A 25373-nucleotide genomic window follows, 5' to 3' on the forward strand; every position below is an offset into this window, starting at 1 on the left:
AAAAGGTGAAATAAGCGACCTCGCACACAAGTGATAAAAATGCCCAAGTAATGCAGTTTAATTGACGATTTCTTCGGTACAAACGAATAAACGGCAATGCAATCCATTTCATGCCTTTTATACGAGCGTTTGCATTCCACTGCTGGTTGTAAGGGGATATTATAGAGAAAACGTACCGTTTTTCCCGGTGGGATAATCCTAGAAATTCTTGGTGGGGGTGTGCCTTGCTGACCCTGTTTCAGACCAACAACTGTCATTTTCCACACCCATTTCAGCACCTGGCCTCTAAATTCTACACCCGTTTAGGTATATATTATGCCATCATTACTTAGATTAGAACGCCAACAAAACGATTTCTTAAAATCCATAATTCGAATTCCTTTCCGCTCAGAATTAAAACAACAAATACATTCATAAACTCTCCTAGTTCCCCCAAAAACCATACCCGATTCAAGACCAAAATGGGCAAAGTCTATACCCGCTTTCAGACTGAAATGGCGCAAAAACCTTACCCTTTGGGGCGGCTTATATAAGGGAGTACCGTCATCCCCCCTCCCCTACCCTGGACTGTTTTCGTGTACAAAAAAAAATAGCTCGAGGGAATAAGATAAGCTGTCAAAACATTAAAAGTTCACTATGAATCAGCAAATCTCTTTTTTTTTTAGCCACTTCGCCGGCTAAACCGTCGCACCTATCTGTACCTCAGAGAAGAATGAAAATTATTTACTTTTCTCTCCCACTATTTTTCCAGAAACTCATGTTACTTTCGAATTCCCGTACATAACAAACTCACAGACATTAGAGTCAATTTGACATTTTTGGATGAAAAGCTTTGTAATGAAGTTTGTTTGACGGCTTTTGAGGTCAAGACACTTGAGAAGTTGAACAGCCGTTGAAGACGCAAACCGTCTCCGTCTGTGACGAAGGCTATTAAGCTTTTCAACGAATCCATCACCCTTGATTTCATTTCATTAATAATGTTGAAAGGTAGATTTGCTCCGTGAAGGGTATTTAGGACAGAAGAGTAGCAGACGCTTTTTTCGGCTCTTGTTTCTTACGCTATTTTCGCGGCAGGTGAAACAAGAACCAAAAAAAAGCGTTTGCTCCCCGAGGACTAAGTAAGTCAAGGGTGACAATTACATCGCGTCAAAATGAAAAACAGATGGAATACACGCAACTTCTGGTACTGCCTTCCATCAGTCGTAGCCTTAGTGGCAGATATCGAAAGGGTTCGAGGATAAGGAGGGAGATTGTAGCCTGTTCCAGATACTGCAGAGTAGCGCGGTGTAAAGAGCGAAGGAAACAAGGCCAAACAATCCCCAGGAACTGCTAACGTCTCTTTTTTCATGGCTTAAAACAAAATACAGGGATGCCAAATATGTCAAAATCATTTTATTAGTATTCTACAAACGTTATTTTGATAATATTAAAACTTCATTTACTCTAACCTATTTTACCCCTCAATGGACCCACTAAAAAATAATGTACATTATCATTAGTTACCAATACTTCATGTATCTCAACTCGTGAAAAACGTTTTCTCCTAATTTTCAATGCCTGGATCCTACAAATTTTAACTCTGAAAAACTACAAGGAACATGTCGATTACAACCGTTCCCGAGTTTAACTCGCAAGAAGAACGAAACATAACTACTAACATTTCATGTGTTTGGTGCGTGGTGCATGGGGACACAAATCACACTGACTGGTACACTGCACATAAAACGTGTCTGCACAATCCCCATACACCACGTAAAAACCTGTCGCTTCTCTTTACCACTGACTGGTCGGCGCAAAAGTGAGAGCACTCGCTTCCAACCAGTGTAGCCTGGGTTCGAATCCCGGAGGCGGTGCCATATGTGATTTGAGTTTCTTGTTGGTTTTCGCGTTTCCTTTGAGAAGGATTTCTCTTGGTGATTCGTTACGTCTCAACATTTCCACATTCCAGTTCCGTCCGAAATGATAAGTCGAAAAGAATGCTGCTGATGTCCTACCAAACCACTGAATCAATAGGGCCATTTATACGAAGAAAAATAAGACGCGTCCTAAATAAGACGCAAACTATCCCGTATAAACGGCACATTTTCTCTGAAATTTAGCTTAGACGCGTCTTATCTAAGAACAGCCCTTAACACCTGTTCTTCGATAAAACGCGTCTTGCCCAAGTCGCGTCTTAATGTGCCGTTTATACGGGATAGTTTGCGTCTTATTTAGGACGCGTCTTATTTTTCCTCGTATAAATGGCCTTAATATTTACTTTCATTATCTACTGACAGGTAGACATGGTGACAGCCAGGAACGAGAGAGCAGGAGATGACAATAAAAAAAAAAACTTAGTTCTTAATACCCGTGACCAACCGAAACATTTGAGTTTTACAAAAGAAAATGTATAAAGATTGAATACTTGTCGGGTCCGAAGTTAACATTAAATTTCCTGTTTCTCCGGGACTGATATACTTATTAATTTCAATTTACAATACTTAAAATATTAATTCGACTCAGTGCGATTTTCCAATTTGTCTGGTCAGGTTTGCTGGAACGGGGCGTAATCGGGCGAGTTATGTCATCATTCTGGAACAGTACCAAGATGACGTGACGTTCCAGCGCGGGAAAGCCTTAGCTTGTAACGCAGCTGATCGCCTTTCGCGCACAGAGCTGTAACCAGTAGCCTAACCTTCCAGATGGTCAGCGTCCCATTGCTGTGCCTATAAAAATTTTAACGTTACTTTCGATATTGCACAAGTTCTATTTACACTCGCGATCTTGTAATCAATGCACAGTCATCCTGTACATGAGTATGGGGTCTTGGTGTAATTTATAATTGATTTTCTCGAACGATTCGCCTCGAGACTTCCAAAGAATTTCATCAATGTATACCAAAGCCTCGCATAAGCATCCATTCACAGTTTCGCAGCGGACAAAAGTTCCTCACAGATCTTTTTATAGGCCCATGTATCTCCCTTCATGCGCTTCCGGCGAATACCTGACAAGAGAGCAAACAATGGTTAGTTGATTAATTAAACAATTTTGCTGGGCAAGCAGAAAGAAAATGAGAAGTATTCTCCTGCAAAGGGAGAAAAGAATAGCATCAACGCACAGCTTACCTAAAAAGCTTTATCCCCTTGCTTTTACAGACAGCGAGAAGCGACAAAAGATTGAGCCGTCGTTAAAACCCGGCTGCATTCTGTTGCTAAAAACAACTGACAAACGTCAAAGCCTCTGACAGCCTGCACGGGTGCTGCCTCTTTAAGTTAAGCGATAGCGAAGCTTTGATGTACAAGCACAAAAACCTGTTATTCGTTTCGTTTTTTTTTCTTCGTCTCTTCAATTACAGCGAGGTACTCACGTTTTTGTCGTTCGAATTTGAGTTTGCCATTTAATTTATCAGACAATACTAAGCATACCTATCATCTCCATCTTCGGAATCAGACAGACCTCCATTTCGAATTCAAGGATGACTTTGCCTCTCTCGTCTATAGATTTACAGCGCAGTGCATACCTGCAAGTTAACCAAACACTTGAGAGAGCCGCCATAATGTACACGTACTGGTATTAAGAACATAATTATAAACAATTATTGGATGAGGTTTTTGTGATATCCGGAATAATCAAGGTCGAGGTAAGTGTTATCTGCCGAAGCCGAAGGCTGAGGCTGATAACACTAACCGAGACCTTGATTATTCCGGATATCACAAAAACCGAATCTAATAATTGTTTTCTTATACTTTATCTTCAAGTAATTTCTCAATTTCTTGCTACGTGGATGAAGCGAATCGAGAAGCCATTCTTACTTCGCTGTCCGCGAACTTGACATTGCTCTTGGATATCATGCATTGCGCGCGCAACCTACAGATTATTCACTAATCTGTAGGTACAGATTAGTGAATAATCTGTAGGTTGCGCTGTTTCCCAGAATTAACTGTAGGCTTTTAGCCGATGAGAAGACAGATGGTGACTACAATGTATAATAATAAAAGGTATCTAACGAAATCAAGAAACCGGTTAAATATGCTGGTTGATATAAACTTATCAGTTGGGTACATCAATAACTAAATAAAGAAATACATAAAAAAGGACCGTAAATCCGCTATTAAGCCCCCAGTCCGCCCTTAATATTCTTCAATACTAAATGATAGTCGAGATTATGGATTTATCCGGTATAGTTTATTCACGAGTTGGAAGTTTGAATTTGTTTTTTATCTTTTTTAGTCTTTTGCATGACCTCTAGCTTCTTCTCCTTGAGCTTTTCCACTTTGCAATCAAGTTCTTTATCCATGGAGAACCAATTTCTATACGTTAAAAAATAGACCCTTCGCTCACCCTGGAGCCCCACTTGCTAGCACTAGAGGGCGTATTCAGAGACCCAAACCGCTTTCTACCGATCGTAAAAGGAGACTTAAATGGGGTCTTTTCCACTCTGCATTCAAGTTCTTTATCCATGGAGAACCGATACCATCCATCATCTTCGCTAAAATAAATAAGTCCCGCCTTTCAAACAAATACCTACCCTTTTTGTTTGTACATGATGTCCGCCAGTTCCAAAACACGTTTGAGCTCGTCAAGAACTTCATCGGAGCTTCTTGTCGAAGTCGAAGACACGTTGTAGAGGGCCTACAAGTCAAGAAACAACGAAATTTTTTCTGTCATCGGAACAAAAAGAACTCATTTATGTTTCTGAGCCGGTCCGAAATGATGGCGGAGGCTTGACTTCATCTCTTTAAAAATTACTTAAAGTATTGTGTCAACATACAGGATTTCATGAAAGTGGGAGGACCATCTTCATCCGCAGTTCAAAATATGAGTCATTTCATATATTTCCATTCATATAGGATTTCGACATCAAATACCAACTTTCAACTACCAAAGATTAACTATTATTGTTACTATTAATCATAATAATAATAATAATAATAATAATAATAATAATAATAATAATAATAATAATAATAATAATAATAATAATAACAACAACAACAACAACAACAACAACATTACTTACCTTGACTTTTCTCGGCCCATGCCCTCCCAGTCCTCTTGGTGTAATCGCCTCCACAATTCTGTTTAGACCTTCTTCGATGCTACCCATAAATCCCTGCAAAACAAACGATGACCAGTGCTCCAACAGACACGTCGACTCTGTTAAACGCTAACAAGCGAAAAATCCCTTAAAAACGTCAAAATCCTAAATAATGCTTTTATTAAGAAACATTTTCGACATCCTTTTTCGGTAAAATAGGAAGTCAGGGTCAATATCAGCGAGTTTAATTTTATCAGTCTTTTAGTAAAGATAGATTAAAGACCGTTATATTCGTATACAGACATCTGCGGACAAAGTCCCTCCGTGTTCGGAAAAAGGATTAAAGTCGAACCCTGCAGATACTTGAGAGCTTTAGGACAAGAACAAGTACGAGATTTAACTTACAGTTTTTGTGCTTTTTTTAAAACAAGACACCCCGGAAAAGTTCATTTTACTTTTTTTCACCAAAAAAGTTAGTTCAGTTATTTATAGTGAAGGAGGTTAAGCCCTCTCTCGAAAGCAAAATGATAAAACTTCTTACATTTGATAACTTGTTCCCGACACTACGACATTCTCGGTAAAACCCGCTGTAGAATGATGACGGCTATCACGTTTTCCTGCCAAAATGACGCTGGCTCACGCTCGCTCACTACTAAGTATTGAGAAAATCTCGTGCTCGTAGTCGCCCTCTCTAATAAGGAAACTGAGGTCAAAACTCAAGGTTTCTGTACGTCATAAAACAGACCCTTCACTCACCCTGGAGCCCCACTTGCTAGAGCTAGAGGGCGTATCCAGAGATCCAAACCGCTTCCTTCCGATCGTAAAAGGAGACCTAAATGGGGTCTTCCTGCTTTGCGTGGCTTTGTCCAGATTTGTGTCAAGAGATTGGGACCAACTGCCAAAACAACAGAAAAAAAGGTGAGAGTTCGAGTCTTAATGCGATATAGGACTGAGATGGCTTGATGATATATCAGTCTCAAACAATGCAAATAGTTTGAATTCAGCCTTCACTTATTTCAAAGCTACCCTGCTTTGAGCGACTAGGAGTATGTCTATTTATCAATGCATATGGGATGGTAGTCCTACACGTGAGTAGCCCTTATTATATTTCAAGAGGGACACAACCTAGCGGCAAATTGCGTGACAGCACAACATCGTCAGTTGTCTAGATAAAAGTTTTATTTTTACGTCTCCATCCTCTGAGAGAAGTTTGACAAAACTAAACATGCTAAAGTAGGTGTACTTACAGTTTTGCTTGAGACATTGGTGTAAGATCGTTGTTACCAAAGTCATAATCGGAGTGTGACATAGGCATTTCGGCCGCTGCTCCTAAATAAAACAAAATGATCCCTTTGTGATAAAATCGTTACAAGACTGCTACAAACGTGAACAAGAGAAAGTGCTATGTAATGAATAGGACAGATTATCTTGTTTCTTTATCGCATGCCTGAGGCGTAATGAACATTTAACCAACGCCACATCAAAGGCAAGGAGGGAGTGCAACAGTGCAAGGAGGGAGAAGAAGGGGCCGACAAAAGAAACGTTGGGAGAATAATATCTCTGAATGGACAGGGTTGAAGTTTTGCAACGCCCTAAGAGAAGGTGAAAACAAAATCAAATGGAGGGAGAGGGTTGCTAGGTCCGTGGCGCTCAAACGGTCACCATGACTACGGGATAGGTGTAAGGTGCAAGATTAAAGGCAAAGACTTTAAAATTAAGGTACCGTACATCCTCTATTAAGCCCCCCTTCCCTCCCCTAATTATTCTTCACTAATAAATGATAGACTGTAGTAATCAATCACGACTGTAAAACTTCGTGAGGACTGATCCGAGAAGGTTTATTTACCAAGTGGAAGTTCGAATTTGATTCTGATCTTCGGCTGCGTGACATCCCACATTCTTGTACTTGAGCTTTTCCACCTTTTATTCTAGTTGTATAGGGAGAACTGATACCATCGTCTTTTCTAAATTAAATAGGGTCCCCCCCTTAAATGTGCTTGAAATAAATAAGCCCCCGCGGGGGGGTTTAATAGAGGATTTGCGGTACTTAGGCCCCGTTTATAGGGAGAAAACCTGTCCCGGGTTGAAGGGTCACTCGCCAACCCGAGCCAACTTTTCCTACATTTCCTTTAAAAAACTTGGTGAACTGATTACATGAGAAACAAAAGAGTTGGCTAGGCTAGAAGTTTTTCCATGGTAGGGTCACCCTCCAGGTCCGGCCGACTTTTGTCCTACCCGGGTTAACTCGGTCAAGGCGACACAAGCAGAGCATGCGCGAGCGCTGTTGCTAGCTCTTGGCTCGGGCAAAAGGACCACCTTATTTCTCATGTAAACGTTTACTAAAGTTGACTCGGCTGGGTCGACAGTATTGCCCTCTTTCGTTTCTCAATGTCAACGGGGCCTTAACCGTACCCAATTTTACCTTTAGCAGGGGTTTTCCTCGTCCGTGGTGTGATTGGTGCTAATGGGGGAGGCATCTCTGTTGGTCCTTTTTTGGTTGGTGTCGAGGGTACACTAGCCGGAAGGGTCCCAGCTCGGGCCTTCCTCGCCGGTGGTTCCATGCTCTCCTCTTGCTTATTGAACATGACCTTTCTTGATTGATGTTCACCGTAAGGAAGAGGTTTTGGCGGCCGGAGGATGTACTCTGCGTTTTCTGAGTTGGGAACATTAGGATGCTGGAAAGAACAGGGACATTAATTAGTTAGTAGTTTATCGTAAAAATCAACAAACAAACAAATATACATGCAACGCCTTGGGAATAGACCTATTCGACTAACTCAATGTCGTACCCAATTCAAACCCTTGGGAATAAAACGTTTTGTTTCAGGAATTTCCACATCACTTAAATGTGAATGCCACATTATAATGCAAATACAATACCAAGGCTGTGCTCTAAGGAAAATTGAAGGGAGCCCAGTGCTCTGAAACTGTAAAATCTAGGGTGCCCAGCATATGATTTGTGTGAAAAATCTGAGATTTTCTAGTTGCCCGGGGGCAAAAGTTAGGCGCCAGGGGCCACCGGGCTCTGCTAGAGCACAGCCCTGAATACACAAAGAATCTTAACCCTAGGATATTTGAATTGGGTACAACATTGAGTTACCCGAACAGGTCTAATTGTAATTGAGGAGGCCTAATTAACATAAGCTCTATAGTTTCTTTTAGGCCTCCTCGCCATCTCTTCCTACATTTTTTTTTTTGGCATCTTTTTGTAATTATTTTAATCGTGTGGCAAATAAATAAAAAACCTAAAAATACCTAAAAAAAAAAAAACCTAAAAATACAGACTTATGAGACTTACACAGGCGATTTTATCATGTCATTTGTCGCGTGTAAAGAGACAGATATTCGTTGAAGCCAAAAAAGACCAGGATATATCTCGGTCTTTTTGCCTTCTTCTTGCATAGTACAAAAAAAGGGTAAAAATTAGTTACATGGGTAAGAACGTGTAAAATTCCGAAACCAGAACTATTGCGCTGTGTAACAGCATTTAAACGAGTTTGGCTAGACTTGAATGTGCGCGAAAAGGAAGCGTTTTATTCGTGATACATGTAAAAGAATTGTATATTCGAGTTACCTCATTCTCTTTGCTTTCAAGACGCTTTCTTGTCCGTGACCTAAAAAATAAAAAAAAAACTTTCAAGTCTCAGTGATCTGCATCATGTCAACTATTTACTCGCCAAAAATAATTATTTTTAAACATATACATAAAAAAAAAACACTTCATAAGGCTACACAAGATCAGGTGTAGCCTGAGATCATGCCCTCTCCCTATTATCCCTTTATGTCTCTCACGGGAAGATGGCATGATACATTTCTTTGTCGGATCACATGTAAAAAAGCCAGAATCTGGACTTTTTTCTGATTGGATAGGAAACAATACGGATGATTTGCGCCGTTCCGATTGGCCAAAATGCCGCCATCCGTTAGTTGTTGTTGATTTCAGTCTGCATTTTTGCTTGCGTAATGAGCAGTGAATACGCACGCGAGTTCGTTATGAAATTTCTGCCTGCTGAGTTTTCTTGAATTTGAAGGATGCCTAAATAGAAATTTCATCCATTGAAATATTTTCCATCTCATCGTATACTTAAAATTCACCGATCATTTGAATGCAATTTGATACCGGCTACAAGTTACAGAAGCGACAAACGGGTTCTCTTTTCAAATAATTCATGAATGGAATCTTGACCTGGTTTGACTGTAATTCGTCCTTCACAAACCTGCGAATCATTCTGAGCGATCTTCGCTTTCACAACACCTTTCAGGTGCTTCAGCCTTATTTTTTTTTCACTGCTTTCGGTACAGTACGAAGTCAACGAGCTTTAACCAGTAAAGTCTTTATTATTTGTAGCTGTTAAAAAGGTGCGGCAGCTCCAGCTAGCAGTATTTCATCACAAAAACAACACATTCAAATTTTTTTTTTTAGGAAGCGCCATCTGAACATGGACATACTTTTAAAAAAAATTTCTGTTCCCTAGCTAAAATTGATTTTAAAAGAGACATTATTCGCGCCAAATTTGATTCCCTTATGGTAAACGCTTATTGGCCAATAACATGACAGGTCAAGCAGACGTTAGATTATGTAAATTAGGGGGCGGTTGACGGCTTGTTAAATAAATGTATCAGGCGTTATTTTTTTCCCTCTCGAGCCGAAGAAGCAAAAAAGCAAAAAATAAAAAAATAACGCCTGATCTCAGGTTAGATCAGGTGTAACCAATCAAACCGTTTCCAAACTTGATTCACGAAAATATTGGTACTTTATCACTCGGTTTGATGGAACACAATAAGGGCCAGAGACAATGCAGGGTTTTATGGCGCTTTCTAAACGCGATCGAACAATCTGACAATCACAAAAATTATTTATTTTTTTGATAAACTTTCCTGTTAACAGTGTTGCAGATGAATCTCCTATGACGGACGAAACCACGACTGATACATTTAGGTACTTTAGCCACTTTCAGTGCCTTGGCAACATCTTGAGGGAAAGAAAACTCCCCCCTTATTAAAAAACTGCTCATTTTTCTCTAAAAAAAACTGTGTATCTTCATATCTTTGGGGAAAAAGTAGGCTCAGTCTCCAACCGTGGGTGTCTTGATGTGCTCGTGATTCTCCCCGAGTGAAATGAGGAGAATTGCGGGTGCATCACGCACCCAAGACTGGAGATTGAGTCGGTATAGGGAAAAAGGGAACAATTCGTTATTCTTACTTGGAGTATCTTGGCAGTAGCTCCGGAGGTTGGCCTTTGCTTTTCTTTTTGCAAAGAAGGAAATACATCGCTGTCACCTCGTCATATTTCCACTGAAAATAAAAATGTTAAAACTAAGCTGAAGTCTGATAATAATAATAATAATAATAATAATAATAATAATAATAATAATAATAATAAATTATAGCAGGCGGTGCCATATTTATCGTCCTATAGACATCCTGGCTACACCCCGCATTGTAAAAAAGCATTTCTGATTATTTGTGTCAATGCAGGGCTCTAAATGAAGGTCGGTCAACGGACAATGTCCGGCCAAGATGACCATTTCTCCAAACAAATTTTCGTTGCGTGTCTTTTCATAAACAAAATCTTGAGAAAGAATATGTCGTAAAATGCTTTAAATGTTTAAACAGTTGAACGACGTTTCTTTCAATTTTTCCACATCTCGCAATACAACGAGTTTTTGAGCATACGAAGCCATAATTTTGTCTCATTTGGCTTTTACTTTAAAATATATCGTTAACCGGCCACTGTATAAGAATTATTTTGAGCCCTGCAACAGCTTAAAAAAAACGGGTCAGTTTATTCTTCCATTAATCCTCGACTTTTGGATGATCATTAGCCTATCGTGCCTTAAAAACTAATCCTATTTCATTATGACACACATCAATTTCCTCAGTAACGCCATGTTTCAAAGCCTTCCAAACTTAATTTCCCAAGAAATGGAAAATTTTACAACAATCAAGTGCATTAAAGTTTGGTTTAACTACAAAACGTAGCTTGCTTGTTACAATGCGGTAGGGAAATGGAGGGCTCAAAAAAGTCCCGTACCGTACGATAGTGAAAGTGAAATGTGAAAGCTGCTTGCCCAATGGACAAGCTGAAATTAAGCTGTTTTCGAGCCCTGGGGAAGAGGGAAAAAGGGAGGGGGATTGGGGAGATCACCCTCTTCCTTTTGTTCTCTCCCACCCCAACCCCCTTTTTACGCCTACCACACTGGCTAACAGAACACAACAATATAATGTTTTCTGACCGTACAAAATACACTTACATCCATCACTCTCTTGTTCATGGCTTCAAGCGATACATCGTAATATGAGGCCATCTCTAGCAGAACACCCGGATCAGGTTTGTCCTTCTGTTTTTCAAACAAGACAAGAAATTTATTAATAAAAGTAATTTTGTCAATTCATTTTTGTAAGGGTTTAATACTTATCGTAAAACAACAACAACAACATAAGACAAGCAGCCCCGTTTTTCTATTGTGACTTTCAAATATATTCAGAGATATAGCATGTGTCTGTGATTATGCGGTACATAGAGCTGATTCAATAACGGTTGCTTTAGGCATTGGTCATTGGGCATTCGGAAACTATTGTTTGGTGGTCTCTCAAGCAAATCATCGAATTATTCTGTATGCCCAAATACCCAATGCCCAATTGCCAAAGTAACCTAAATCGAATTAGGTGTATACATGTACCTTAATGCGGCTTGTCCATCTGACAGGTGCAGCATAACCTTTCACCATCCACTCATGGTTCAAGAGGCCTTTAATCGTCACCCGTCTCTTGGGGTTTACCTGTTAGGACGTGACAAGAAACGAGCTGTAGTCAATTCTTGCCGCTTCCCTTGGAAAATTTCACAGGCCATACAACTGAACTCTTCACATGTTTACCCAGCGTTCACGTCATCCACAAAACGAGAAATTAGGCAGTTTCACGTCGTGGTTAAGAAAAGCCTGTTCCCGGTTCCGTGATGTGTAGAGATTGTGAAAACGCACGGGGCCTGGAAATAGAGAAGGTGCAGCCCCCTTTCCCAGATCACGCACGTCCTATTTTCCCTTGACCTTGTTTTCCACACGTCCCAGTACAAAAAAGCGTGATGCACGCTTTAATTTGTTGTGTTGCTAATCTAAACCTACTGCTTTTGTCAAGTTGTCGTTCTCGTCGTCGTCGACGTCGTTGCGTAAGCTCCCTATAGAGGGTCTGTTGACAGGTCAATGTTTACCCTTCCAAACCAGAAAAACTGAACATAACTATTTGTTAATGTGTACCTGCAACAGCTGGCTTAAAATTTTGGCACTGCCTACAAGTGAAAAACAAAAGTAAAAAATGTAAACAAAGCTATGTTCTCTGTTAGCCTCCTCCGCAGGCAACTCCGGTTACACTGACAGTGAGGAGTCTGAGGACGAGAAAAGGGGCAAAAAATGTGCTGGAGTTGCCTGCTAAAAATCGAAGAGTGTGGACCGCGTCCTTCACCCTTGTGGACTAATGACTAGAGCAGGGGTCCCCTGGGGGTTTTCGTCAGACAAATTATTACAAGTCCAGTCCCCTAAGAAAATTTTTTGTCATTCTAACGTTCCCATATGGAGACAAGCGAGCGCGCTGTAAGTACTGCAATCTTGCTTTTACGCACTGTGTATTCGAAATGTTTGCTGTCAGAATTTAGATTCTGTCGTTTTTCATTCGGACGTTTGCCTCGCTAGTTTTCTACTTTTCTCAAATGTTTGTTGTCAATGATTTCATTTAGCCGATCAGCGGCATCAAAGGCATGACTCCAGGCTCCGCCACCTTTCCCTACCGCTCAGCTCGTTTCGCTCGCCGATTTTCCCCCTTTCCCCTTCTCTTTCTAGTGAATGTACGTACACTGATGGCTTCAATACGCGCGAAAATACGGATTCTTTCGTTTTTAAGTCCAATCATATAGGCTGTACACATAAAATTACCTGGTGACAGCCATTCTGGTACTTCATAATCTCCCTTCTGCAAAGTAAATAAACATAAAAGACATTCGTTGAATTCGGTGAAATGGTTACAAAAATCCTATTTATTGGAAAGCTGACAGTGCCGCCAAAAAAATATGGTTACAGGGTTCGTACAGATTTTTGGATCCAAAATACAAGACTTTTTCCAGACTTGTTTCAAAACAAAAATGTATTTTTTTAGACTCAAGGTTATAGCTGATCAACATAGACCTTAAAAAAACCAGAAACAAAGCTTTCTTCATGATGCGCTGCAAACGTTCACTTATTCACTTATAAATTCACTAATAAAGCTCTTGTTTCAGGTTTGCAAAAAAAAAATCGCGGCATTTTACCAGTTTTTCAAGAATTGAAGACTCCATGAACCCTGTGGTTGAAAAGGTTTAATTTGAATGGAAGCACCGTAGGATTTTGTACGCAGCCTCAATAGATATCACTACATGAATTCTAAATTAATACAATTAATGGTACCAAGTGAAGGTACCGCTAAAGAGGTTTCACTTTAATGGTCACACCGTCAATGTTTGTCTACCCTGAGAAAACAGCCAATAATTCGCCACGCCACCATTGGTTTTCACCGCGAAATGACGTCCACGGAACGAAGGCAGAAATTCCATACTGATGACGTATCACTACCCAGATCTGGGTGGTGCTTTTGATTGGTTGAAGGATCTTTCCCACGTGGCACGACCAATCAGAAGCACTACCCATCTCTGGGTAGTGATACGTCATCACTATGGAATTTCTGCGCTCGTTCCAGACGTAATACTATTTCATGGGAAGAAAACTGTGGTCGCATCGCGAAATGTCAGTTATTTTCTCAGAGTTAGTCCACACTCAAAAAAAAAGGCAGTTTATTCGTTAACAAATACTGACACTTCCAAGTGACAAAGGTAAGAATTGAAATGAAAATCGTTCCAAAAGATTTACCTGAATTAACTTGTACAACTTGAAGGTGTTATCGTCATCAAATGGTAAAAATCCACAAAGGAGAGCGTACAATAGTACACCCATACTCCACAGATCAACCTAACAGAGTTGTAAGAAGGGTGAGACATATTTGCACAAAAAATTGCCAGCTAGTTTTTTTTTCCATGTATCTTTAAAAAAAGACGTCACCCTTAAGGTGGCCCGAATCTATTTATATGTGTGTTGGTTACATGTTGGTTATTTAAAGAGGGGGGCCGGGGATTTCCCCCTGCTAAGAACGTAGTCCCCGGTTACTTTCATAGGAAAAAGGAGAAAAATAGAACCAAAAGAAATCCCTGCCTACTGGTTTTATTTACCCAGCAACTTGAAACCTTAGTGAAAGCCCTGTGGTTATGTTTTTTAATCACGTTTTTAGCAGGAATGATTTAAACGATTTCTAAATTTTCATACCTCATTTCCATGATAAGGAAAACCAGAAATAAGTTCTAAAGAAAACAAAAATTACATAAAATGTCAAGTTTACTGTACATGTAAGTACAACAGTTAAACTACATTTTAAAGTGAAATTTTAACACCCATATTAACCACAAAGAGTGTACACTTGTTTAAGCTACATGATTCCAAACGACAAACAACAAGCAAGTTCTTACATGGCAAACTACTACTTTTTGTAACAACTTCTCAGAGCTTAGTCCTTTGCAGGGATCGAAAAAACTTCAATTCCAGCTTGTCCTTCATTGGGCAAGCAGCTCTCAAATTTTGCTTGCAGGAGTAGGTGTTTTCCCTTGGGGAGGGGGGTAGTGGGGTTAGGGACACGGCTTTGACCTCGCCGTGAAATTTCGGAGATAACTTCTCCGAAACGTCATTGCCTCATTTTAAGACCTATTTTACGCAAATCAGCCGAGGTTATCTTTAGACAACAATTTAAAACGTTTGATTCCAATAATGTCGTCAATGCTCTCTTTCCAAAATGTGTGGCCCATAAAAATAAAATGTGTATACTTAGTACACTTCCATATATTCACTCATTACCTTAATCGGATCACAACTTGCATATTTTTTAAAACAACTTAATTAGTTTTAGTAGACCCCCAAGCGGTTGCAGGCGGAAAGAAGTAATGCTACAGACGGTAATTTTACTGGTAAACTGCCTGATAAGGAGAAGACTGAGGAGGCCACTTCTTGTTTGTCTTACTTTATGACGATGCTTGCCAGGACCCTTCCCCATTGGTTAAGCAAGCTTTAAAAGTTACTTGCCCGGCAAAAAAATTACTTGTCCTGGACTACCGGAAGGGAACTCTTTTTCAAGCCCTGCTTTAGTGAAATGGGAAGCTTGTTAATTTTCTTTCACATAACCTTGACAATGATGACAAGTTCAGCGTAGGAAAGGGAGCCTTAAAGGTGGACGCACCTATAGTGCAAAAGAGTAGCATTGCCTTGGTGGTAACCAAGTGAGTGCAGAGCACCCAGCACCGTCACACTGAAAGATTTCAGTGGAATACTTATCACCACCCATGCTTACCTATTCAGGCGTGGGAGGATTTGGGAGCAAAAACCAGCAAATATCACAGGTCATGAATAGCAGTGATCCGCAAAGATCAGCAAAGCAAAGCAAAGCAGAGCTGAGATATCATATGCAATCACATGTAAGCCCCTGCAGACCCAGCGCGACTCCAGACAAGCCTGCCTGACTGAGCCTCAACCGCTGACCCGATAGTGCTGTCTTGAGGTTAACCTTGCCTAAATTAAACTTTAGCCACATTTAAATCTGAAAACCTACCGGGTGCTGCATAGGCAGGAGATCCACAGCACGTATCCAGATGATCGGTCATGCCACCTCTTGGTTTGGCAACCAATCCAAAGTCAATCAGTTTGATGTTCTGTCAACAAAGGAAAAATGAAATGATAAAAAAAAAAACAACAACAACAACAACAACAATGAAAGTAACTCAACTCTCCACAATAAATCGCTAATGATTGTTCTAGGTTTAACTTCTTTAAATACACTGTACATTGTACATACATGTAAAATAAAAACAACACAAGTAAGCCATAAACAAAAATTAGATGAATCTTCATGACATAAACTGTAATTGTACAGGTAAATATTATTTCATTTTCCTACCTGATCATCATCAAGAAGGAGGTTTTCCTAAAAGAACACAAATAAATAAAATCTAAAGTCAGATCAGATAAAATGATTGAGCAACTCACATAATTTTCACCTAAATTACGCAGTAATTTCATTCACTAGACATTAAGGCCCAAAAAAAATCACTCACTGGTTTAAGGTCTCGGTGAGCATATCCTCTGTCATGAATATAGGCTACTGCAGAAACAATTTGTCTAAAGAACCCTCTGGCCTCATCTTCCTGTCAAGAAAAGGTCAATGTAGTATTAGAACTAAAACTTTTGATCTGAAATTGGGTCTAGATTTTTGGGTCTGCACTAGGCTAGCTTAAAGCTTGGTGGTGTTTCTTCTTCTTTTTTTTTTTGTCAGCAGTGCAAGGGGGATTGAGAAAAAGGGTTCCAACAAGGATGCTGCACACTTGTCTCCCACCTCAATTTTCCAAAAGTACCGACCCAAGAGCTAGCAATGCACATTATACACAGAAACATAATTTTGAAAAACAGCTACTAATGCCAGGTGCAAAGAAAGTCAGTTTTGCATCTTACCACTCAGGCAAGCTGTAGCTGGTATGTACTAGTCCAAAAGTCTTTTCAACTAGCCCCAAAAGCTTTTTGAACTGGATTGATTAACAGTTCTTCTGTAATTTGAATTCCTAAAAGAACTTCACTTGCCCATTGGGCAAGTTAAGAACAAAATTCATCAGCCCAATAGCAAAGTGCACTAGCCCTAGGCTATCGGACACAACTTTCTTTGCACATTTATTAAACAAGTCAAATTCTGCAATCTCATCAATTTCCCCAGATTCAGTCATTTGAAAAAATTGAAGACTAAATTTGATTGTTTACACCAACATATGTACATCATGTTTCATTGTTTGTATAAAAGCTATTGTTACATCAGTATATCAAATTAATTTTACAACATACCCTCAACTTATCCTTGGCAACAATGTAATCAAAAAGTTCACCTCCTGGAGCATACTGAAAGAAATTGGACACTTGTATCTAATACATGTATCTTAGGTAAATGACATTTTTGCAAAATTAATACTGACAGTACTGACTACATGACTGGATGTCAAGCAACATACCTCCATAACCATAAAGATATATTCCTCTGTTTGGATCACATGATAGAGTTGGCAAACATGTTGATGGGTCAGGTTCTTCATTGCGTCTATTTCACGCTGCACTCTTGGTAGGTCTGACTGCACAGAGAAGTACATTCATTTGAAAAAAGTCATGATACTGATTTCTCTGAATAAAATAATTGAAGGCTTACATTATTTAGCAAAGTCAGGGCTGTCACTAAGATTTTAAGTTGTCAGGTGCTGTTAATCCTCTGTTATGTTGAAGTGCAAAACCTCAGAGACACCAACGTGGAGGTTATGCAGCCGAGGATCAAAAATACATGTGCATGTCAATCCAAACTTCCAGCATCATACCAGATTAGTCCACTCGAAATGTTACGGTTGTGATTGATTTATACAGTCTCTCATCTAAGAATTGGGAGCTTAAGCAACGGCAGCGACGGCTACAAAAACAACAGGTACAAAGTGTGTTCACTCTGTTTTAAACTTTTAATACTGTAATTATTCCATCTCGCTCTATTTATTAGATGTTGGCAAATTTTTCTGGATTTGAATTCTAAAGGACTGTACTAAGGTTGAGGAAAAGAAAAAGAGGGTTGTTGTCTTGTGTTCATGTTCTCCAGTCGTGCAGTGACGTGCAAAGAAATGTACAAAAGACTTTGATTGTTGTTTTGCCAATCTAACCCTACTGCTTTTTTGTCCTCGTTGTCGTCACCATTGTTGTTGCTTAAGCTCCCTAATAAAGGAGGAAGAGGTGGGGGGGGGGGGGATGGGGTAGGGGCTTAACAACTTTCTCCTTCTTTATGGTACATGCAAGACGAAGGCAAGGAATTGAACAGCTACGGAAGTTCTTTTAGTTCCACTTTCCTTTTGTCTCCTATGAAAGTAGCCAGGTTTTCTGCTCATTGCTAGGCAGGGGAAATCCCCAGCTACTGGTCCTTAAGGACAGCCCTAATGAGTGTACTGAATATAAAGTGTAGTCAAGTATGTACTACCTACTTTGCATCTGATGTACTTTGTATGACTTCCCCCCCCCCCTCCCCCCCAAAAAAGTGGACACCTTTTGGTACACCTGCCACCGTTTTTCTAGTCTAAGGCAAGAGATTTGCTTACCCTGAGGTCTGAAGCTTTCGAATAATGCGATTCGCAGTTCTCACGAAAATGATTAGGAAATGTCCCTTGTACAATGTACTGGTAATAAGTTTTGGGAAATGACCAATTATTTGTGAACATGAACATTTCTTTTCTCACATTACTGTAGTTGATTCAGGCTCAAAACACGACAATACATGTAAACTGTTAAAGTGGAATTCTTTGACAAGGTGGACTTTTATTGCTGATTCCAGTAGCATCCATTTTAGACAGATTTGCGTAAATTGAATGTCAATAATGCTTGTTTCAAAAAAAAAAAAAATTATTTGATATTGGTCATGAATACAATGGAGAAACTATTTTATCTCTATTTCTTTCTAAAATTGTGGACAGCTCCCCTTTTATATTCATTTAAGCAGCTTGTTAAATCAACAGATTTCCTTTATTATAAACAGTTGGAGTCACTTACACCAAGTTCTTTCTTGTTCATAATCTTTATTGCAACCTATAACATAGAGCAATCAATAAAAATTAATGTAAGTTTAATACAAGATTGCATTTTTAGAATATCATTGATTACTACTTGTGTAATGTACATGTACAGTCAGGTACATGTGCCTATTCAGGGTTTTCATTAAGAAATTCTAGTAGCAGGAGAAAGGTGTAAAAGGTGTAACATTGCAGGAGAATATTACTAAAGAGGCTCCACACCCGAGTAAAAATAGTCAAAGGCTTTTGACCGTTAGCAGGAGAATTCTGCATAGTAAACGGAGTCTGAATTCTCCGATCTCTAATGCCTAATGAACACCCTGCATATTAATTAGGGGTCACAGCTTGTAAACTCAAGCCCCATCCACACGTATCCATTTTTGTTTGAAAATGGAGATTTTTTTCCTCTGGTTTGGCCCACCGTTCACATGTATTTGGTGAAAATGGTCACCAAAATGCACCTTTTCAAAATGCTATTCAGAGTGAAGAGTTTTGAAAACGCTGGCCAGATGTTTACATGTGGACAGACGAAAACGGAGGTTTTCGAATACGAAGATGTAATACATCATTTGCGTACTACAACCAGTTGCAAAAATGTTGAGACACTCCAACGAAAAATCTGCTAGTCACACATCTGTGCAATATAAAGTTCACCTCCCTCCTACCCTCCATTCAAAGTTGTTCCTCCAAGTTTTGAGCATTGTCTTGCATTGCTAGCAACTTTGATAAGAGGAAGAGGGGGGATCACACGCACAAGATCACAAGAAGGCCAGTTAAGCCAAAATAACAGGGCTTCTGATATTTCGCGAAAAAAAAAGCAAAATTTCGCGGGATTTTCAGGGGCAAATTCGCGGAAAAATTGGCCGATTTTGCGGGATTTTTGTGGGAAAAAAGTCAAAATTCGTGGAAAAATCGGCCGATTTCGCAGGATTTTAGCGGAAAATAGTCAAATTACGAAGGATTTTCGGGGGCAAATTCTAAGAAAAATCGGCCGATTTCAGAGGAAATTTCGGGGGGAACTTCGCCAAGAAACAATCAGGTGGTAGTTTTGGGACGTTGTTTACTCGTTGCAGTGACGAAGTTTCAAGATAAATTTGGACGTTTGGGGTGAATAGAACAGGTCTAATAGCCAAGATAAGTATTAAATATGTTTTGCCCACATGTATTTGGAAATATTTCTGGCGGATTTCGCGTTTTTTGGGGAATTTCGCGGAAATACCCGAATTTCGCGGGTCCGTGACCGCGCGAAATATCAGAAGCCCTGAAATAAGGTACAGTGTCTCAAGTACTTTTGCTACTGGTTGTAGCTTTATGCACGCTCTGTGAGACATGCTATCCTATTTCCATTGTTTAGCATCTTCATATGGATGGGCGAAAACAATTCAAAATAATACACTACAGGTCTATGTGTGGATGCATATTTTTTTTTGGCCACAGAGTAAAAAAATTTCCGCTTTCAAAAATAATTATCCTGATAGGTGTGGCTGGACATCTAGGGACTCAGATTAATACCTTTTCTCCAGTCAGACTGTGAACAGCAAGCTTTACCTTGGCAAAACCACCTAATAATAAAGCAGGAAATAAGAATAACATTATCATAATACCGTAAATCCTCTATTAAGCCCCCCTGGGGGGCTTATTTATTTCAAGGGCCTATTTGAGGCGGGGCTTATTTAATTTACAAAAGACGATGGTATCAGTTCTCCATAAATAACTAGAATAGAAAGTGGAAAAGCTCAAAATAATTATTATTTTTTGGCAGATAACAAAAATTAATACTATGTACAGTGGTTTGTTTTGCTAAAAACTGCAGTTAGTTTCTCTTAGAATTGAATTGACGTTTTCAATGTAAAACTCAGCAAGGTACTGAAAAGAAACAGTACTCTTTTCTCATAATATTATTTTGATAATAAAATTATAACCTTTATAACCTGAGATTAAAATGTCACACTATTTTTTTTCTTTTCTTTTCCTTTTTTAACTTACAGTACAGTTACTGTAATTCAGCACCTGGAGACACAGAATAAGACTGTGCCCTGATGGCCCCTGGCACCTACATGTAGCTTTTGCACCTACGTGACTAAAAAATCTAAGTTTTTTTCACTGAAATCATATGCTGGGCACCCTGGATTTCACAGGTTGACAACACTGGGCTCCCTTCAATTTCTACTTATTAAGAGTATAGCCCTGTAGAAATTCTAAAACTTTGTCAAAGTATTTTCATTGACTTTGTTAGTAAACAATACTTTCTGGTTCAAGTTGGCCCTGGCCAATATTTTCAAGTTGCAACCATTTCCACAGGGCTCGAGAAAAGTCCCGTCCAGTAGTCCAGGACAAGTACATGTAGATTGTCTTGCAGGGCAAGTAACTTTCAAGTAACATGTTATTAATTCCTCCCCTCCCCCTCCTCTATTTTAAGCCCATCAACCTCTGCCTTAAAATCAGTTTTAAGAAACTGAAGGGTCCCGGGCAAGTGAGAACTTCTTGCCCAAAAGACAAGCTTGAATGCAACTTTTTTTTGCCCTGTTTCAAACTTGGCCAAAGAGAGCTGAAGATGTACACTTATAGTTGAGATATACATGTACATGTAGACTGTATAACCAGGGCTTCTGATATTTGACGTGGTCGCGGAGCTGCGAAATGCAGGTTAATCCGCTAAATCCTGCGAAATTCACAAAAACATGCAACATACCGCGAAATTTGGTCAAAATCTTATCAAATAGATGTCTGTACAACATATTTGAAACTTATTTCAGCTATTGGGGCTATTTACTTAATTGCTGTAAACTTGCAAATTTATCTTGAAATTTTGTCACTGAAACGTGCAAACAACGTCCCGAAACTACTAGGCGTAGATTAGGGTACTAGCCATGATGTGAAAGGCTTTGCCATTGGTTCATTTCTTGAGCGTATTGTTGTTGAAAGAGCAAATGATAACCTCTGTTAGAAAAACGTTAAAAACACTGGTCTGATCAGCACAAAACCGATCGATTTCCAGCAAAATTTGCCTTGAAAATAGCCACAAAATCAGCCATTTTTTACTGGTTGCTTTTTGGCGAAGTTTGCCATGCAATTTCCTGCGAAATTGGCCGATTTTTCCGCGAATTTGTCCCTAAAATCCTACAAAATTTGACTTTTTTCTGCGCGACCTATCAGAAGCCCTGTATAATGTAAAACTGAACTATTATTTCAGGGTTTTCTTTGATTACAAAGAGAAAGCAGGCTAAGAAAAATCATAGAGTATCCGTAAATAATGAAAGTACTTTAAGTGACAGAGAGAAACATTAACTGCCAAAAAAAATCAATAGAATTTGTCACTTGTTTACAGCTGTATTATCTTTAGGCATAGGATGTGTTGCTTTCGTGTTACAACATCCTGGAAGTTTTTTTAGAGGGACAGAATGTGTATACTGGCAAAATAAAATAAAATAATAATGGAATGATAAAGCACTGAGATTAAGCCTTGCCAGCTGTGCAGAATAAACAAAAACTACCGGTAGATCTACAGTTACACTGTATGTAAGAACTGCTCAGTGAGTGAACTGACGTAATTTAATGAAACCTCTGCTTAATTTGCCAGCTTTGAGCTTCGTCGTGATGTTGGTATATTAGCTATTGCAATTTCTTGCACACTTTCATAAAAACCTCATGCTTTTATAAGTTTCAGCGATAATTTACAGATTAAGTTCTGACAAGTGTTACTCAGGGCCCAGTTGTTCAAAAGGCTGATAACGTTATCCACTGGACAAATCTCTATCAAGTGGATAATTCAATTATTGCCTTCTCTAGGACTTATCTGCTGGATAGTAATTTATCTGGTGGATAGGGCTATCCATGATCATTTGACCCTAGCTGTTCAAAAGATGGATAACGCTATCAACTGGATAAATCTCTAACTCATGGACCGGTGGATGGCACAAACCATTCAATGTACATGTAACTTTCACAACTGGGAGCAGATCTTAAACGCAATTGTTTGCTTTATAAGCATGCATTTGGATTATCATTAACATCTTTTGGCATGATGTCAATGCAGTGTAAACCATTTTGACCTTACAGGATGTTTTTTCAATAATAATTCTGTGCTTTCCATTCATTTTATGATCAACATACACACCACTGTATAATGTGCTGCACAGAATACAGTATAATTTAATAGACTTGATTATGTAGTTAACCGCTGTAGAAAAGGGTTAGCCACATTCATTGACAGCCAGAAACTTTACCTAATGCGTTTTGATACCCCCCCCCCCCCCCCCACAATACATGTACATTTTATAGTTACATGTACTTCTAAACTTTAACTCTTTTATGGCACGACCCCCTTTATAAGATAGAATCCTCCTTAAAATTTCCCCTTCTGATCTATTCTCAATCCCTACATTGTATAATATAGTAAGTCAGTCACTTTTTCATGCTGGATAAAGATTGTCTATCCCCGAAAGAAAATCAGCTAAACAAATTATAAAACCCCAAAACACGGATTTTTGGGGGCACTCAATGAAACTTGGTTAATACAGTAAAAAAAACATATAAGAACCTACAGGCTGAAATTTGACATTTAAATACCCAAAAATATAAAAACCTGTCAGCCTGGCAAAGAAAAATAGGTTCTTATCCAAAAAAATCACCCTACTTTGGATGTCAAAATTCTGGATTTTAATATTGTGTGAGAAACTTCTGACAAAAAGGTATTGTGTCTGTTTTTTTTAATTTACATTTGTTTGGATTTTCACTAGAAATATGTTTTCCATAAACCATTATGTAGTAGTAGTAGTAGTAGTAGTAGTACAATATTTCTACCAATGGTTTCACTACGACAACCTCTGAAAAATAAGAACCTATTAAGAACCTGATCAGCCTGAATTTTGAAAAACTACCCTAAAATATTAGAACCTGTCCAGCCTGACCTTGAAAACTCTAGGTTCTTATATGCAGATTTTTACTGTATTAGAAATGCCAAAAATGACAATTCTCAGCTGTCTTTGTGACAACAATTCCTAAAATTGCAAAACTGTAAGAGATTTTCCTGCCACAAGGACAAATCTGATATTGCTTTCATGAATAAAATAAAAAATAACAATCTAGCAATACAATAGATAGGGTGCCTTCCTGGCTATTTTTTCTTATTTTTTCTAATTATTTTCCATAACTTTTATACCCGAGCAGCTGTAACAGGTTACTTGAAACCTAAGGTCATATTACAACCGGGTGTCCTGGGTGATTTGAAAACTTATTCATCCGTGCACGCAGCTTTCTGAGTAAATTTTGTCAAAGCAGGAAGTTTTGTCAATTTCCAAAAGAGAATTCAATTTCAACAAGTCGAGCATTTGTTGTGTTAAAGATAACGTTTGCCATATCAAAACAAATACAGTTCTTTGCTTTTCACATTCCCGCTGTCGGTGGTTTTGTTCTTCTTTTCAACATGAAACACGATATTTACAAAATATTTTCATTTGTTAATTATGCAGGCCTGATCTTAGGAAGTACAGTGTACTGCTACATTCACGTCATTACATGAATAAAATCAATTCAATGGTTCTCGAACAGATCAAATGTACAACTATCGTGGCTGGAATAGAACTTTCTGCGTGTGCAGCTGTTTGATAGAGTCATTGAATTTGAGTGGGAAAGCAGAAGACGACAAATATTTTTGAGACTTTTGAGGATATTAGCTCAGGTTGTTTTTGCTTTTCGCTATGCTTATAACCGGGGACGGTTGGTCACGGTATTGGTTTACGGAAAAATGAAATGCAATTACAAAAAGTTTAAATTTCGATAACCTTAAGATATTTCTATTACACTTGCTTTTTAGGAGATTCATTCGGAGTAATAATAGTAAAACTCAGTCAATGTGATCGTGCATGGTGCATGGTTGAAAATATCAGAACAGAACGATATTAGGGGTTTTAAGCCGAAAAACCACAGCAACTTCAAAAGACAGCTCAATACCACTGCGTCATATTTGTGCAACTTTTTGTGCGAAATATACAGTCGAAATTTTGTTCGTTTCGATTTGAAAAACACATCTCGAAATACGATTACCTCAGCGCGTTTTCAGTGTTCAGTTGCCAGAACACCGCAAATTGAATGTTGATTGCAAGTAAGCTAAAGCTTAAATTAACTCATGCTATATATAAATTGTAAGATTCAACAATAAATCAACTCACCGCTTCCAATGGTTTCTCTCAGCTCGTAGCATTTTGTAATTTGCGGCGGGAACGTCGCGGAAGGCATCTTGATCGTTGCCTTGATAGATTTGAACGGAGAAAGTAGAGTAGGATGTGTGGCTGTTCAGTCGAACAGATCTCAGCTTGCAACTCAATATCTTTAGCACGAAGTAAAGAATTTTGTGTTTTTCAGGTCTATTTCCGAACGCTTTAAATTGCAAATAACAAGAGTTTTACGCTGTTAAATAAAATAACTTGGAAGAAAAACCTGACGGTCGAAGTTCAGCGACGTTTTCACACAGACGATAAAGCGTGTTCGCTGAAGTTGTAAGGATCACATTTCAAAGTTTGAATTTGGTTGATTGACGGTCTTGGCCGCATTAGCCAATCACAGCGCGCGCTGTGCGGCACAAGTCAAAACGTTTTTTCTTGGCCCCAGTCGCCTGTCAACTTTCAAAATAGTTCATGATTGTTCATGATGCGATTTTCT

General features: G+C 39.0%; 1 protein-coding gene across 1 annotated transcript; it reads right to left on the reverse strand.

Moving 5' to 3' along the window:
* Positions 1-1377: 1377 nt before the first annotated feature.
* On the reverse strand, positions 1378-25373 carry LOC140947611 (maternal embryonic leucine zipper kinase-like). The gene is made up of 23 exons (XM_073396760.1): positions 24884-25373; positions 20226-20275; positions 18694-18729; positions 17133-17249; positions 16969-17022; positions 16194-16283; positions 16037-16063; positions 15692-15791; positions 14362-14396; positions 13912-14010; positions 12946-12982; positions 12274-12305; positions 11701-11799; positions 11272-11358; positions 10221-10312; positions 8592-8631; positions 7440-7692; positions 6265-6346; positions 5774-5912; positions 5000-5092; positions 4508-4611; positions 3405-3499; positions 1378-2983 (listed from the first exon to the last, which is right to left on the reverse strand). Exons 1-23 carry the CDS (start codon positions 24948-24950, stop codon positions 2901-2903), a joined length of 1911 nt encoding a protein of 636 aa, XP_073252861.1. The 5' UTR covers positions 24951-25373; the 3' UTR covers positions 1378-2900.

This window comes from Porites lutea, chromosome 9, assembly GCF_958299795.1.
Source record: "Porites lutea chromosome 9, jaPorLute2.1, whole genome shotgun sequence".
Taxonomy (NCBI): domain Eukaryota; kingdom Metazoa; phylum Cnidaria; class Anthozoa; order Scleractinia; family Poritidae; genus Porites; species Porites lutea.